Source organism: Toxotes jaculatrix, chromosome 12 (genome assembly GCF_017976425.1).
Source record: "Toxotes jaculatrix isolate fToxJac2 chromosome 12, fToxJac2.pri, whole genome shotgun sequence".
Lineage (NCBI taxonomy): Eukaryota > Metazoa > Chordata > Actinopteri > Toxotidae > Toxotes > Toxotes jaculatrix.
Genome location: NC_054405.1, coordinates 4,755,172 through 4,772,552, shown reverse-complemented (window position 1 = coordinate 4,772,552; position 17,381 = coordinate 4,755,172). Strand labels below are relative to the sequence as shown.

Sequence of the window (17,381 nt, the reverse complement as noted above, 5' to 3'; positions counted from 1 at the left end):
TGTCAACTCCATGATCAAAGGTTATGATCTTCTGATGGCATCATAGTATTTACACATACTCCAGTTCAAGTAGATGTGATTTAAGCATCCATGCTGTGATCAGTCATTCTGGCATACGTCAAGCTCCAACACTGACGCTGGAAAACTACTTTGATTCATAACCAACCTTCATGTTTTGATGAATGTTTGACTCATCTGTTTAGTGTACTCACATCATCGCATTAGGAATCAACCTGTAAGATGCCAATTCATTGTGTTAGTAGTTTAGCTTCAAAAACCTCTGCTGCTGTAGATGCTTTCTCTTGCATCTCTCACCTCAGAGCAACATTGTTAGTACAACAGGATGTCAATCAAAACGTTTCCTCCAGTATGTCATGAATCATTTATTGCCTCAAAGGGGAATTCCACCAAAATGCATTTAGATTATGTAGTAAACAATTCATTGATCCCTATAGAGAACTTTTCCTGTCACTGTGATCACAGGGAGGTCGGAGTCAGCAGCCATGGCGCTGGGAAGAACTCAAGGTCCTGCTCATGAACTCTTCAGCAGGATGGATGTTGGTCTCAATTATGTATATGCACTATAATAACAATTATACTTGCAGATGCTGTTCTTACCACCCCTTGTTTTTATCCTTTAATTAGTAGGCAGTAGGAGGGGAAAGCAAGCTGAAACAGGTGAGTGTTGAAAGAGATCATCAAGGTAGGGAGGAGTTATGTTACTCAGGAGCATTTTATAGTTGATCCAAAATTTGACTAGGAGCCAGTGGAGGTTATTGAGAACTGGAGAGATGGTGGTCATTGGTGACTTCAGTGAGGTCTGCTTCAGTGCTGTGTTTTGGGGTAGAATCCAGATTGAGATGGTTCATATAGACTGTCTGATCCCATAATCTGTAATTCTTGTTAAGACACAGAAAGATGTGTCAGCGTATATTTTTCCACCAATGTTAAAAAAAAAAAAAAACAGGCATTCTGGGCAGAGGAAGGATCTTCAAGTTAACACGCTGAGCACTTCATTTTCTCAAAGCAGCACTCCACGATCAAGTCCCTCTACTGTGACCAGTAATTACTTAGTATAAACTCTGGACTCTCAATCAAAGATATTTCAAAGACATTTCTTTTAACCTCCTCTGTAGCTGATTGAGAGCCCTTCATATAGCTGAGAACACACGAGGCTACTCTGTTATGGCAACTACTCATTAGTGTTTCCTGCAGTAGACTTTGTTGTCAGTTTTTAATTTCATCGTTCAAGAAACTGTCAGACTGACTCAAGCAGAGGTGTATTAGAAACATAATGCACATATTATAGCACATGGATTATAGCGGTTCCTGAACGGTTTTATTTATTTCATATCTAACTTTAGATACCTCTAGTTTGAGACAAGAGTGTTTTCACATTCAAGTACACAGTGCCTTACTTCAACACCCCATCTGAAAAGGTAGAGGCTTTAGATAAGGCAAGAGGAGCAAAACCTGCAAGCGATATAGAGTTCAAACAGATACAGAGTACAACCTGGATTTAGACATATCTGAAACATATTGTAATCCTTCCACTACAGTGAACCAAATGGGCATGTTGTATAATACCAGATGAATGTACTACACATTGAATTTCAGCCTGAAAAAAACGGCCCCAGATATCTTTAAAAAAAAAATTTCCCTCCCTCATTGTTTTAAATTTGGAACCAGTGAGGCGATATAAAACTAAATAACCCCAGCAGGTCACCTGCCAACCCTGAACTGTCAAGAATCATCAAAAGTGATCTTAAATCATCTAACTATCACAATGTTTGTGCAGTATGACAATGGGCTTGTATGACAATGGCAGTAAACAAAAGAAGGTCTGTGGGAACAGAATTTAAGGCTCGTCACCAAGTTGTTTTTTTCCACAAAGCAGCAGCAACATGTTCCTCACCACGCTGTTTGACAGGACACTGTTCTCAGCTCTGTTCAGTTAGTCCAGTTCATGAAAGTACCTTGAATGTGATGATAAAAGAAAATAAAAACAACCTCTTACACATCTGCTTACACATCTAGAGCTACAACACGCATACATCCATCTTCCCCTCTTTGTCCCGTTATGTGCAACAACTGCGCCAAGTCATTTGGTCCCTCTTCCACTGAAGAACAGACAAGTACCGAAACATTCCATTAGAAGTCATTGAAATCTGTTTATAGCAAAGTTACGTAAAGATGGCACAGTCACAGAGAAAATAAGACATTGATAACCACTATATTAACTGAAAGTAACCCACTGCAGCTCCTTATCAAACCTCGCACTCACCTGGATTCTTGAAGACACACACATGGACACACTGTGCCGCCTACTTGTGTACATATTAGCAGAGGGAAGGCGTGATGACCTACATGTTTCCTCCTTCAGTAACTTGTGCTGTAACATCCAGAAAGAACGCAATGGATAGTGAACTACACAGAACTGTTCTGTAAGAGATAGAGTGCATGCATTTCTAAAATGCAAACCTTAATCCAAGTTGATGCTCATACCCAGCGCCACACCTAAATAAAAACAAAATATAACTAAAAATCCCTTTTTACTACTGATTCTATTCTCATATATATATATATATATATATATATATAGTATATATATATATTTTACATTTTTGTGGTTCCTGTTGAAAGTACCTTACGTCTTTCATATCATATACAATAATGACTGGCTACTGTCTCAATCAGTCACAATAATATGACCTCTTAGACAGTAATTTCAGGTACATTCAGGACTTTCTGTAAAAAGTCTTAGAATTTTCTTTACAATTCATTAAAAACACAGAGGAGCAAAAATATTGGTGATACGACAGTCCACTGTCCTGCAGAGGCTGCTCAACCGAAGCTCACTAGAGTCTTTCTTCAACACAGCTAAGGATAATTTCACGCGCCCCCTCCCCTCCCCCAAATGCTTCATTCTGTATGTATCTCTGTCTCTGGCCTCTGCATAGCCAGGTCAGTCTGGATAAAGGCTCCCTGCCCCAGTGCTGTGGAGTACGCTCTGTTGCTGTGGCTCACTGAGAATCCCGGGGCAGGAAAGGAGCTGGAGCCTCCACGTTTTTGAACAGGGGCCTGAGGCTGAGGTACTGGGTGGTAATCGTCCAAGTTATCATAGTGGGACTGCACCGTTTTAGTGCTGTGTTTCTGATACGAGTAGTCTCTGTCCAGGTCAGGTTTGCCCTGGTTGTAGTGCTGCTGCTCTCGGACACTGTGTGATCGCTCTGGTTTGGAGCGGGAGAGTTGTTCCCTGGGAGCTGATGGCTGGTCGTCTGTATTGTGGTAGCCGCTCGATGCTTTCGTTTTACTCTGGTGGTGGTCAGAATCAGGGCACTCGTAGCGTGGTTGGAAGTTCCTCTTGTTGGGATACTCTTGCTGCCAGTGTTTAGACCTGTTGCCGTCTCCACCCAGCTTGTCGTCTCCAGACTCGTACTTGGCCTCATGTCGGCCGCTCTCCTGCGGATGGGAGAGGCTGTGGCTCAGAGTAGCAGGAAGGGAGTGAGAAGATTGGCATTTTTTGGAACTGCTTTGCTTGGAAAGTCCATCCGACTTGTCACCGACCACACTGCCCTGGACATGCTTATCAGTCTCCATGTACATGAGGACGTCAGGGTCTGACACCATGTGTCTTGGGAGGTAGCGCCCATCTTTGCTCTCAGCTGCAACCAGCACAGCTTTACCTGGGTCAGATTTACTGCGCAGGTGCAGGGTTTCATAGCCTGATATATCTGCTGGTGTGAACAAACCGACATTGTCATACTGAGAGAGGACGGGACCTTTAATCCTCTGTCTGGCCCTGCTCTCCCTGCGGATGGAGTGCATGCGGAGCCTTTCTGACTCTTCGGGGTCCCAAGAAAGGTAAGCAGCAGCTTCCTTGGTCCCGTGGTTGGGGGGCATGTCCCTGCTCACAAAGCTGTGCTCCTTCCCAGGTGGGAGAATGTGGCGAGCGAGGTAGTGGTACCCAGTCGCCTTTCCACCCGGTCGGCCAGCGACAGCTCCTGGATCTCGGCTGCCATAGGAGTGGAAGTGCCGGAGTCGGATGGTGCCGTAAGGGTCAATGTCATAGTAAGGTGCCTCCAAAGGGCCTGAACCAGAATACGGACTGTAGCGGTACTGGACCCGCCCATTCTCAAAGTAAGGCTGCAGCTGGGTGACGTGGTAGTCGGCTTGTGAGGACTGCTGCGGGGGCTGCTGGTAGGCTTTGCACTGGTACATGGGCCGGTGGTAGAAGAACATTTCATCGTCTGGAGGAACCTCAGTCCTTTGGATGGGCACCGAGCGGACAGCGGAAGGAACATGGAGCGAGTGCACTCTGCGAATGGTAGGATAGCCGTGCGTTCTGTCGTGGCTATAACCCTGATGCCCTGGCCCAGGAGACACGAACACACTCCGGGGGTTTCCCCTGGACTTTATGGAGTGGTGGTAGGACCTAGGGCCTAAAGTGCTGTATCTGTTGTCTACTCGGGCGCTGTAAGGTATCTGAGGCTCAGACTTGGACACATAGGAGAGGTGAGGGGGGACACTGTCAGGCCGATAGTGGTGTGGCATGGACTGCGGGCCCAGAGCAACAGGCCTCTGGTGGTAGTATGCAGCTCCTGAAGGTTCAATTAAAACTGGTTCTCCTTTAGCATGGTACAGGTAGGCTGGCTGGTGCATGGAAGATTTACGAGGAGAAGGAGGATGATGAGGCAGAGCATCCTCCAGATGGCCAGGCGTGTGGGCCTCATCCAAGATGTGATAGGAGGCTTCACTTTGGCTGAGAGCTGCCGTGGCCAGTTTGCTCTCAATGGTGCGGACGGGAGGGGCTGGAGGTTTGGGTATGTATGAGTCGTGGTACTTTGCAGACTCTGTACAAGGCTGTACCGGCTTAATGGCTTCCCAAGGCTTCTCCAGAGGCTCGGCAGAGGTGGGGGCCACTTTTGCACTGGCCTTTGAGAGTGTCTGGGGTTGAGGTTGGACTTGTGTCTGGGACTGCACATGGGGCTGTGGCTGTGGATGAGACTGTGTCTGAGGTTGAGGCTGTGTTGGAAGTTGAGGCTGTATCTGAGTTTGTGTTGGATGCTGGGGCAGTGAGACGGTCTGCTTTTTGGGCTTCTGAGCTGTCGGAGGCGGCTGTTCTGATGGTTGTGGAAGGACTGGGGCCGGTGCAGCGTCCTCTGCTTTGACCTGAGTAAAACACAACAAAACAGACCCTTATTTACAGCATGCACCTCGGCTAGGTGCTGTCCAGTGCAACCAGTCTGCTTACGGGGCTGTTTCGCCAGCAGCATGCCATACAATCATAATGTCTATAGTTTAACATCTTTTAGTTTTTTACACCCTTCTCTTCCCCACTGATAGTGGTGCTTTTTGTTTAAGCCATGTTTGGCTTTTTGGATTTAAAAGACAGCAGTGTGTTAAGAAGAATAAAACTTGTAACTCAAAACACATTAAGGACATCAGTGATACTGACAGCAAGGACTAAGTTACCCCCTAAAGAGGGTAAAAACTCCATGGTAAAAGTACATATGTAGTATTCTTGATGTTTCCTGTCTTATTATTAGATAACAGTTTCCTGGCTTTTCCTGGCAGGGCAGTATCAGCTTATAATGATCCTTAATAATACATAAGTACCAATCTACATCATGAAACCAGTAGGATCTATATGACACTTACCTCAGGAACAGGCTGTGGTAAGACTACAGTGTCTTTACAGTTGCCACTGGGTGTGGTTGCTGGAGTGGAACTGGACGAGCTGGTATGGACTGGGACCTGTCCAGTAACAGGATGCTGCCTTTCTGGACTTTTCCTGGTTGGAGAGGTCAGGCTGACTGAGCTAGAGAGCGGGGCACACTTGTAAAGAGGAGTGTCTGGTGGGGTAGAGTCTGTGTGTGGCTGTGCACCAGGTGGACTTCTGGAGGACTTGGTGCTGTCTGATGGTTTGGTAACCATGCTGGTTAACTCTAGCGGCTGCAGTTTGACTGGAGGACTGGAAGTGGAGGGATAAGATGAGGCTGTGGTGACAGTTGGAGCTGTGCCGTTTGGTGTTGGGGAACTTCCTGGTTCAGCTCTCTCTTCGGAGGAAGCCTGGAATTGTGGGACAAGTGCACGTGGCAAGTCCTGGAAGATAGAGGCCTCCTGTGGCTGCAGAGAGGACACTGGTGTTGGGGGCTCAGAGGAACGTGACTGAGACTGGGTGGAGACCTGCTGGGCAGACTCAGCGAGGGCCAGGGCCAACATGCGGGCAGCATTTTTAGGAGGGGGAGGAGGAGGAGGGGCAGAAGTGGGAGCTGTAGAGCTGAGGGAATGAGAGGTGAGGTCCTTTGAAGAGTCCGGAGTTATGACTCCTATCAGGGACACAAAAACACAAGGGATCTACAGTTGAAGAATGAATAACCAAGAAAAGTAGGTGAAGTAAAGAAGTGACAGAAGGCAGGCAGGTCTCAAGGTGCTTCAAGAGTGGGAAAGAGGGGAAGAGTTAAGAGTGGAGCTCAGGAATCATATTATAAACATTTATTTAAAGATGAAATTCATGCAACCCTAGGAAACTAAACCTAGAAAAAGTTGACTGCACCATTTCTTACAATATTATAATTCTAAACACTGTAAATACAACAGTGACAAGCAACAACATGGCAAAAAACTACACAGTGAAAAAAAAGCTCATCCTCTGCTCCTTACCTTGGTGCTCTTGGCTGCTGGCAGCTGGTGCCTGCCGTACGCTGTCCTCTCCCTTCAGCTCTCGACTGTCCACGCTGTCAAAGGCTGCCAGCTTAGAGTGCAGCTCCATTTGGAAAGCTTCACTTAGCGTCGGCTCAGCTGCCCTCAGCAGCACGCTGCCCATCAGGGGAGGAGAGTCCTTGGGTATTACAGGAGGAGATAATGGTTGTGGAGGGACAGTCTGTCCAGTTATATTCTTGTCAGGCATCTCTGTAGAGAAAAGCTCTGAAGTGGCAAAAGGTGTCAAACTAGTGGCCCCGCCACATTTAATAGGCGACACAGCCTGCGTAGGTTTATCAGTGTAAGAATAGGAAGTGGTCAGTTTCTTGCTTTCCACCTTCTCTCCTGCACCAGAACTGAAGTCTGTGGAAAACAAGGGGGAGGTCACGCTGCCCAGGAAGGAGGCAGAGATGTCAGAGCCATTGGTCTTGCCACAGATGCTGCCGGGGCTCCTCTTTAATGTGGAGGCCTCTGCACCGGCTGGTGAGTCATCGAGGGGGAAGGCATAGGAGGTGTCAGGGAGACTGCACTGGAAAGACATGGGGTCAAAGTCCAAGGAGGCCATGCCAATGTCTGGCGGGCTGAGGTCCACATCTTCACCCGCCGAGCGGGGAGGTGAGATGAGAGCAGGCACACAGATGGGCCCGTCGTCACCGTCACTGTCCTCTGTGGCGTTCAGGTTGTCGTAGGAGTTGCAGTGCTGCCGGCTGTCCAGCAGCTCGCCGTTAAAGGAGGCCGACAGGGCATCGCTGCTGGAGCGCGGCCTCCGAGGACGGTACACCTTGGACTCTCCTGAGGAGGGAAAAAAATGTAATAAGAGACAATTCACTCCAAAGGCTGTATGTGTAACAGAAGGTTACACTGTAGGGCAACACACTATGGGCAGAATGAACTGACTGAGCTCATTATACTGAGGCAAAGTGAACGGGAAGACACAAATAATTACCCTCAACATTATGCAGGGAGCTCAGTGACTCCTCACTTTTGGCTGATCTTAATGTCGCTGTGTCTCCTCTGCCTCCTGAAACATGAAGATTAACAGGAATCAGTTTTCTTGCTTAGTTAAGCTCTTCTCAATTCACAGTTGTACGTTGTGTATGACTATCTTCATTCCACTTGCAGAGGCAGGACTCACCAGCAAGAGCCATAGCTTTTAGCTCATTAGGCTCACTGGGATTGCGGTGAAGCTTACGCTTGGACATGGAAGAAGACTTGCCCAGGTTGAAGAAAGAACGCCAACTACCCACAGGAGACTTCTTGGATTTTATAGGAGGCCTCTTCCTATGATTAAAAAAGGTGGCGGAAAAGCAGGCAGCAAGCAGTTAGTTTCACTAATTTACAAACAAAATAATCAGTTGTAATCATGTCATCTTCATTTTCAATTTGCATCTGTCCAGGTCTGAAGTTAGAGACAATCAGGGACAGTAGGAGCAAATTAAGTTTGCCCGCAGTCTTACCAGCAACCAGCAGAGGGAGACACATTCCAGCATTCAAATTTCCAAATAACATTAATGCATATTTTTTGCAACAAACTCTACAGTCAATATTCTTTGTAAATGTCTGTGTCTCTATCTGTGTGTCTAAATTTACATTTTATATTAATTGGTGTTATGATGATGCTGTCATCAGGAAGAGGAGTTAACAAACCTCTCGGTGGGAAACTCGATGACGGTGTGAAATTTGCCCTGCAGGGCAGCTGGACCTTCGCCCACCTCGATGTACTTGCTGTCTTCAGTGACCGGAGAGTTGATCTGAGCCTGAGTCCTGGCCTGGGCCTCTTCCAGACTCAGAAGTTTTGTGGAGGGTGATGAAACCAGCAGCGACTTGGGCCGTGACAGTGAGTTGTGACCTGTTAAAGTGGAAGCAAGCAGGAGAACAGCAATAAAAGGTAAGCCAGAAGCAGAATGACCATTTGTGCAGAGGTCTTATTGATTTAAAGTCTGAACGTACCTGCTCCCTCTCGTATTAGTGTGCTGAGTTTAGTGCTAAAGAGAACATCCACATGGTTAAGGATGAACTCCACCACCACTGACTGGATTCTGACTTCCATAAAGGCTGCTGTGCCACTGAAGCATGCAGATTCAATCTGTTTTGACCTGAGAGGACCATGGAAAAACAACAGTGAAAAGGGAAGAGGTTAAGTTTGGTTTAACAATGGGATCCAAAAAAAAGTCTATAAAGTTACTGAATCAAATTCTGTTCACCTGATTATATTTAAGTGGTTGGGTTTATAGGTACATAACTTATATAAATGGAAGCATTTCCATCATTTGATGGTGTGCATTGTGTGTGTGTGTGTGTGTGTGTTTAAATCCTTCAGCTCAGGCAGAATGACTCATTTAAAGCAGGTACTTTCTGCTGCACAGGGCCCATTATCACAGCTGATTCACGTCTGAGGTGTTGTTAATGTGAGTGGTATAGAACAAATCCACAGAAACTTAACTACATATACATCAAACTGAAAAGATCTTCACAATTACTCTGTTATAAAAAATCACTTAAGTAAATAACAGAGAACTTAAAAGAAATTACAGTCAGTCAAGGCAGCTTTTATTCACATACGAAGAACGCTCCACAGAGCAGGACGGCATCTCACCTCAGCAGGTTGGGAGCCCAGACGATGGCCAGGTTCTTGCTGTGCATGTTGGTGATGTAGCTGAACGTTGCCAGGTGGGACAGGTGTCTCATGAGGAACTCCAGGGTCCTAAGAATTCAACATTCATTTATTCAGATTTAAATGGGTTTCGCTAGTGATGTGCAGACTAATGGCCATGAAAGAGCTACTTCTTCAGAGCATCAATATTTCACTCCGTGCTCAAATCTACAGGGAATGTCACTTAGAAATCTGCATTTATGTGCTTTCACAAAGGACAAGAAAAATTAGCTCATCTTCACCAATATAAAAGTCATCTGGGACCCATTAAATGATTCCATTCTATGCAGGGTGGGCCGACAAAAACCCTTCAATTTAACACGAAAAGAGACACACACACACACACACACACACACACACACACACACACACACACACACACACACACACACACACACACACACACACACGACTGATGTGAATGCACATCCGTAATCCGGCAGTTACTAGGCCTGCCAACGGGGGGCAGTGTGCCTCCACACCGACCTGTAATGCGGCGGAGGAAGCTGCTGGATGACATCATGGATTTTGATGAGTCGTTCTTCATCCGTTGCTGCTGATACAGCCTCCTTCAGCGTCAAAACAAAGCAAGAGATGATGAGATAGGGAGAGGATAAGATAGGGAGAGGGAGGTAAATAGCGGGATGCGTCGCTGTATCAAAGTTAAGCTCATTCACTTGTCACCCCAGGTTCACACTGCTACATGCAACATGGAGGCGACATCAGTCCCCCACCCGTCCAACCCCACTCCCCCTCTCCTCTCCCCAGCTGCCATAACAACCAGCAAACATTTACTTCATCCTCAGGGACAGCTCTGTTGTACTTGGAGAAGGTTTTTTTTTATTCCAAGTCACACAGAGAGTGGTTTGCTGCATTTGTAATGACAGGGTGTGTCATGTGCAATGCTATTATTTTTGGGGGGTGTCAGCCCTTCACTGCTAAGATAAATTTAAAGAATCCCTACAAGATAAATCGGAGGAATTTTACTGTCCTTCCTATAGAGCAACATTTTTCAGTCAGTAGTCAGTCACACCCAATCAGTGTCCTTTGGGGCGCCTTTTAGAAAAGCCTAAAAAGTCATGCGCTGTAAACAGACTCGCATCGACACATTAAATTGGTGTGTGAGGAGTGTTAAGTGCTGCCAGGGCTTTGCTTACAGAGAATTTCTCATACAGCTGGTAGGTGAGCAGGGGGTTGGGCAGCTCTCTGAAGTAGAGCTTGCACAGCGAGCCAACACAGTGGATGTCCTGGATGTAAACATCTTTGGTCAGGTCGGGGATCTGCTCGGAGTCAAACTCATGTCTGATGAAAGACAAAGAGGGCAAAGGCAGAGTCAACAAACTGGTCTTTAACAAACGCAGGGGAAAACTAGATCAATGAACGGCTGCTGCAGTTTGATGGATACGAGACATGAGAAAAGTAAGACTGCATTTCACTGGAAATGTGGTCGATATTTCTATATACACTCAAAATAACATTTAGTTTCACTGCACAGAGACTGTTGTTATGAGGCTCTGTTTTACAGCTTACTGCTGTGAGCCTACTCTAATAACTGTATATGACCTAGAAAGAGTATCAACATTTCTATGAACTACTCCCACATTTGACTTTTGACAGCTGGACATTCAGGAAACACCATTTAGAGAGATTTTAGTGAGGATCAGTGAAACTGAAACACTAGAATTAACATTCTTGCATGTGGTCATCTCCACATAAATCTCCACCCTATCCAAAATATTTACATGTAAACACTAAATTACCTTTAAAATCTTCACAACATAGCAGAACCAGCAAAAATAATACCTCCTAACACGTCCACAACACATCTGCTGCATTTTACAAGCCACAACCGCCGTAAAAGCTCTGATTACCAACGTTCTTATCCTGGTATGACAACATGAGATAGTAAAAACTGTTGATGAGGAACAACTGTTACACTGAGAGCCCTCATGATTTCTTCTCTTTTACAGACGCAATAATCTTAGATGGAATTCAGATGTTGTCAGACGTTAGATGAAGGATACAGAGGGATAAAATTTGCAAACTCCTCCTTAAGCAGAGGACATTTCTGTGGAAGTAGCCTGCACAGATCCTGATAAACACTAAAATTAAATCCTGTGCCACACTATGTGTGTGTGTGTGTGTGTGTATGTGTATGTGTGTGTCCTACCGCAATTTCTGGATATTTGAGGCGATTCCAGAGAGGCGGTAGATGCCGTCCACCACACCGTGTTTCTCGATGAACTCGGTGCAGCTCTTGAGGACCTGGGGCACTGTGAACAGAGACAGCATGTCATCACATAACACATCTCTTTCAGTCAGTGTTTGTCCAGTCTTCACTGAGCGCCGCAGGGTCAAGAATACGATGGCTTTCCTGTCTGAAGTGGGCACACGCCACAGTCAGGCTAAAGTTCAGGAGGCTCAGAAAGAATATTGAGTATGAATAACTTTTTTTGAGGGTGGAAACATTTGAACTTTGTAAAGTGGAAAGGCATGAATCCTGAAGAGCTTCACAAATACTGTATTTCTTTAAAGGCGCTGTTGATTGGCCTTTAACCTGTTCTCTACACTGATGCAGCTTTCTGGATGAAGCAAATAGTGAGATGACATGTTGTTGTCTGTGAGTGAGGCAGCCAATCATTTACGCTCGGCTTCAAAGCACAATGCTAGTGATTGTGTGTTAGGGACGGACGGACAAAAAAAGAAAAACCTCAGAAAAACACAGAGCTTTTTCATTCTCCTTCAGCAACCATGAATCATAGAGGCATGTTATTTATCAGTGTGTGTGTGTGTGTGTGTATGGGAGATAAGGATGGTGAGTATGTGTCTAAGGAGGTTCCCAGGCCTCCCACAGCTCACACATCATTCAGATGATGACAGAGAGTGGGACACTCGCCGAAGCAGCTGTTCAGATGAATTCCACACATAGCCAAGAGAAAAGAAGGCCAGATCTGAGGACACGAGCTGGCATTCTCCAGCAGAGGCGAGGACAGAGAGGACGGATAAATCCTCTCCAAGTTCGATACACAACAAGAATCAAAGAGTCAAAACAACAGCATTCGAAACAGCTGCTTTCAGCTGATTTTAATCCTTTCAAAGGCCCTTTTTAAAAGCTCAAACTGACGTCAGTGTAGGAAGAAACAAAACATTTTTCGTCTTTGTCTACAGATGAATCCGGTGAGTTCACCCGAACACATTCAGACTGACAATGAAAGCAGAGATGTTTAGGTTACTGATGGTTGGCTGTCGTCTGCTGTGACAGATGGAAGAAGCCTGTTGGAATGTGGAAGTTCAGTCTCAAAGCACCAGTCTGAAATTGGTTATGACACAAAAAAAAACACTGACACAGTTTGGATGTAAAAGTGCTGTGTGGAGGAGTCACAGTAATTAAACACAGCAGGAATTACTTGCGAGCCTGTGCTATGCAGGCAGATCAGCTGATCTTCAGCGATCCCCAGTCAGTGTGACTGAAACATGAGGCTTTAATGGAGATTTATGAAAGTACAATTCATTTCATGCAGCAGATGCTTGTGGTTTTTACTTTCCGTTTTTTTCCCTCCACGTCCTCTGTTTGTTGTTGGAGCAGCTGATAACCACACAACAAAAAAACGCCAGCTGTCTGTTCAAACTGGATTTTAACTTTTACTTTAATAGCATATGACTGCTGTATTTTAAACATATAACCAGTTTTACGGGATGTCTTGAACAGATTTCTTGGCAAAAGCGCTTAAAAAGTATAAATTTTTACTTGACATTACAGAGTGAAATGAAGGTTTAAAGTGCCTCAACAGTAATGGCAGCTTGTTTATGTCCACCTACAACCCTGATTCAGGTACGGTATGTGGCAGCAGAGTTACTGCAGTCTATTCATAAACTACAGATCATAATTATTAACCGTGTTTCTTCCACAGTTGCGTTTTATTTCCTTGGAGTGACTGCAGCAGTCAGAACACCTTGACTGTTTGACCCAGCAGAGTGTGACAGAGTGGCTTATCTCTCCATGTAAAGGTAAGGAAGGATTTACAGAGGTCAAGGGTCGACTCCTTCACCCATGAAGGTGTGACTGCAATGCGGAACGCTCCAACACTGATCTCGGACCAGAAGCTTGTCAAACAGGACTCAGTGTGTGACCTGTCTGAGCTCATGTGCTGGTGAAGTAAGAACCACTCACATCTACACACAGAATATGATCCACTAACATGAATAAATGCGTCAGTGACAAAATGATCTGATATCATTTATTGATCAAGGCTCGTCCGCAGAGTAGCAGCATTACTCTGGGTGGAGCAGCGTAAAGGGGGCACCGTTATCTTCCCACTGACACCATCACATCAGCTCGGCACCACGTTGCTGAGAGATCAGATCAGTGTGGCCACAGCAGATAAAGGTCGACTTCAGCCCTTCAGACATCTTAGTTATATCCAGAAGGTGCGGGCAGAGCTGGTGTTTACATACAGTATGTGGAAAATATTTGCTTTAAACTCCATAACATATTTCAACTGAAAATGATCAGCTGACAGGTTAGAAAGGAGGGCAGCAGGTGATAAACTCAAAAGGATCATGGACTGCAGCACTTATAACACAGTAAATTCTCATATAACAGCTGGTGTTCACAGAGTAGCTGCATCAAATAATAACCAGGGGAACGATTTCTTGTCCGCATGCAACCGTATCCCTGCGCTGTCACTGTGAGACTCCAAGTCACTACATAAAGCCAAGAAACAGTCTGGCCTATAACCCAGATATAAACAACTTAGTTCATGTACAAACAAATGAGATATACCATGGTAATCAGTGAGCTTCAGAGGTTTTGCAAGGAAGATTTTGTTACCTATTGAACTGAACATCTAACTCCATCTCCAAGTAAGCGAATAATCATATTCTCTCACCATCGTGTCCTGAGTTGAGGAGGTGTTCTCCCAGGTCACAGCCGAACACCCTCTCCCGGAGGATGCCTCTCTGCTTCAGCTTCTGCTTGGTGGGCCTGGACTTCATGAAGGAGCGCAAGAAGGTGATCAGCTTCCCGTGCTTCTTAGACACTGAGGAACGACGGAGGGAAGGAAGGAAGGAAGGAAGGAAGGAAGGAAGGAAGGACACATGTTAGATCCCTTACACAGATGTTTACAACACTACAGTATGTGTGGGTTTGACTCCGGCTCAGCGTTCACACAAGCTCTATCCATGCACTTGAGTGAAACCCCATACAAGGTGCTCAGTGTTGTCCCATTGTGCATTTCAGCTTCATTCTAATGCAAACCCTTCCTTTATGCATGTCTAGTTTCCTTCAAGTGAAAGCTTCATTCTTAAATACCACCTCCCAGGCAACTACAAAGGAATCCTTCCCATCCAATACCAGTATCCTCTGTTCCTCTTCAAAACAAGACAGGAAAAAAAAAAAAAAAAAAGGAGCAGACCTACTTGAAAAACCCACCCCACATTAATCAGATATACTACGCCTGGGAAAGGCTCGTAAGCTTCTTAAACTACACACCAGTTATTTTCTCTGCCTCAGAGTGATGAGGAAAGGCTATCAAGTGAATCAAACAATCTGCATTTTTTTGGAAGGGACGAACAATGGAGCTGGCCTTCACTCCAGACCATTGTTCAAAAAATCCTCACTGAAAATCACACACACAGTCACCGGTGAGAGGACAGTAGGAGAGTGCTTTTCCACTCCGAGGTCAGTTTACTTGACTCGGCTGTGCAGTTGAAATGAATTTATCTCATGAAAGGATCAGTTTTCTTTCAGTCAAATCTGAGGTTAGATTTTACACAGAAATCCTGGTGCTCTCTGAAGTCTTACTGAAAACTTACTAGCTTCAATATTTACTCATTTACAGTATCTTTTCCAGATGAACTCTCCCTTTCCCTCTGTTTTTCACACCTTGACTGCACTGTAAAGCAGACAATGTCTCCTCGTCCTCTCTCATCTTTTCTGCCTCTCTGTTCTCTTACCGGTGTCAGCAGTCCGCCCTCAGCTCCTGTCATTGCTTCAATGAAGACATTCCAGTCTTGGATCTCACCTTTTTTTTCCTCTCGCCTCTCTTTGATCCTCTGTGGACACTTACATCGTGCTGCCCTTCACATTAACTTTGACCAACAACTCTTCCTACTTCCTAGTCACTCTGCAATCTTCCACAGCACCACCCTTTCTGAACCTTAGAGACCAATAAAAGAACGTCCTCGCTCCTGAAATCTGACACGTTGAAAATGACAGTGCACGCGGTCTCACTCAAAACAACAACCCAGAACACATGCTTAAGGTTTACTACTGACGACGGTATTAAAATGTCCATTAGCTGTTCTATCTATGATCATTGTGTTCTTTCAGCCACACAACATCTGGAACTTCACTAAATCTCTCAGAACAGAGCTCGCACCAACATATCCTGTCTGAGGTGCTCTGGGCTAAAGTGGAAAAACTGCTGTGTCGCATCAGTCTTTATTTATATTCCAGGGCACATTGCTTTAACTGATTTTAAACACAGTCACGATCACAGTCCTTCAGCTTCTCTTATGTGTTTCACAGACTTGACATCATATTCATTTTACCTGATCCGAACTTCAAAAAAAAAAAAACACAGAGTTCAGTTTAAAGAAGACGGCATTTACAATTCCATCATATAAATAACTAATCTTTGGAGAGATACAGTTACTCTTTGCTGCCTGCTGCCAGGCTGAGTTCTGATTTGAATGGAATACAACTAAAAGTAGGCCACTGCTTACCAAACCCAATCTCCAGAAAGAAAACAAGCTGAGTTAAAGGTAACAAGAATACAATAAATGTGTTAAAGCAGCGTCTTTACTCATTACTGTTATAGTGATGGTTTGTCAGCAGTGATTGAACTTTGATGTCCAGTGAAGAGTTTTAAAAAGGTGTTTGACTGCAGCCTGAAAGACAGCATTCATCCGAGCAACCAACGAAGAGTCGGAAGTCTGGTATATGAGCTGGACAAGTCAGGTCCACAGGGTAAGTTTAAGGCCTGGACATCTTGGGTTCTCGGACCTCTTGGTCTATGAGGTACTGATCTCCACAGTCGAAGGCTTCGAGAGGATGGTCAGTAGGTTCCTACAGAAGTGACTGAGACTACTTCAGAGCCTGAGTAGCATTGCTCTTTGGCCTCCTCTGGCCTGCTAGCAACGGTACAAGAACAGAAGCTGAAGGTCAACCAGGTGAAACAACTGAAGTCAACAGAAACTGCTCCCAGAACAACACTAAGGTCAGACGTGGTGTGAATCTCTGAAGTTACTCACTCTCAGTTCCCTGGGAAGATTGCACAGAGGAGACCAACTAGAGGAAGAGGGTAAAGTATGCTGAGCTAATGGAAGAATGTTGACACAACAGGTGGCGAGCAAAGTGCGAGCCCACTGAGGTGGGATGCAAAGGGTTCGCAAAGCCAGATCCTCTGAGGGGACTACAACATGCTGGGCTCCACATAGGCCAGTAGGCAAAGGGCCGTGAAGATGGCCACCAAGGCAGGAGAAGCTGCTTCATGGTGGCTGTGAAACAGGAGAGGTGAGTCATTGGTTGGGTAGCTTCACCTGGACACAAGCCAGGGCTCAGTCAACCCCGGCTGGGAGGCCTGGGTGAGGATGTCTGATTGCTGAAAGACCCGAAAAGATGCATCGCAAGATGATGTGTTAAAAGATTATTTCAAAAACAGCCACTGTGTGAGACTTTCCCAGAGACCATCAGGTAAAAATTAATTAGAGGCTGCCTGTTTTGCATGATGAATTTACACTATAGAGGTAAACTGTGTGCAGCAGCAGCTTTATTGACAGTCCAATCGAGTGCATTTTGAATAAAAACATCAAGACTGCAGTAAAACTAATAAGCTGGTGGGAATGGAAATTTACCTTGTAGCTGAATTAAGTTTCTCACTGCCTTGGCAAAATACTAACAAAAATATATGCACACAGGGACAGTGCATGAAGACATGTTTCAGAAATACTCTGGCAGTGACACTCATTACTTTTCAATGATTTGCTCCTTTAAATCAAACACATGCCAGGGAGCAGCAGA

The 17,381-nt window shown here is 45.2% G+C and overlaps 1 protein-coding gene across 5 annotated transcripts in view; it reads right to left on the bottom strand.

Moving 5' to 3' along the window:
• Positions 1–398: 398 nt before the first annotated feature.
• arhgap32b (Rho GTPase activating protein 32b) overlaps positions 399–17,381 on the bottom strand; it is a 95,991-nt gene continuing 79,008 nt past the window's right edge. For 4 of the 5 annotated variants that reach the window (XM_041051250.1, XM_041051251.1, XM_041051252.1 and 1 more), the window contains 12 exons: positions 14,248–14,397; positions 11,529–11,631; positions 10,516–10,660; positions 9,845–9,927; positions 9,302–9,409; positions 8,656–8,801; positions 8,353–8,554; positions 7,841–7,986; positions 7,652–7,726; positions 6,667–7,497; positions 5,662–6,332; positions 399–5,172 (listed from right to left, as the gene is read on the bottom strand). In XM_041051250.1, the coding sequence (XP_040907184.1) occupies positions 2,923–5,172; positions 5,662–6,332; positions 6,667–7,497; positions 7,652–7,726; positions 7,841–7,986; positions 8,353–8,554; positions 8,656–8,801; positions 9,302–9,409; positions 9,845–9,927; positions 10,516–10,660; positions 11,529–11,631; positions 14,248–14,397 (4,910 nt within the window). In that variant the 3' untranslated portion in view covers positions 399–2,922. The remainder of the gene's footprint in view (positions 5,173–5,661; positions 6,333–6,666; positions 7,498–7,651; positions 7,727–7,840; positions 7,987–8,352; positions 8,555–8,655; positions 8,802–9,301; positions 9,410–9,844; positions 9,928–10,515; positions 10,661–11,528; positions 11,632–14,247; positions 14,398–17,381) is intronic. The other variant, XR_005894992.1, reaches the window with a different exon arrangement.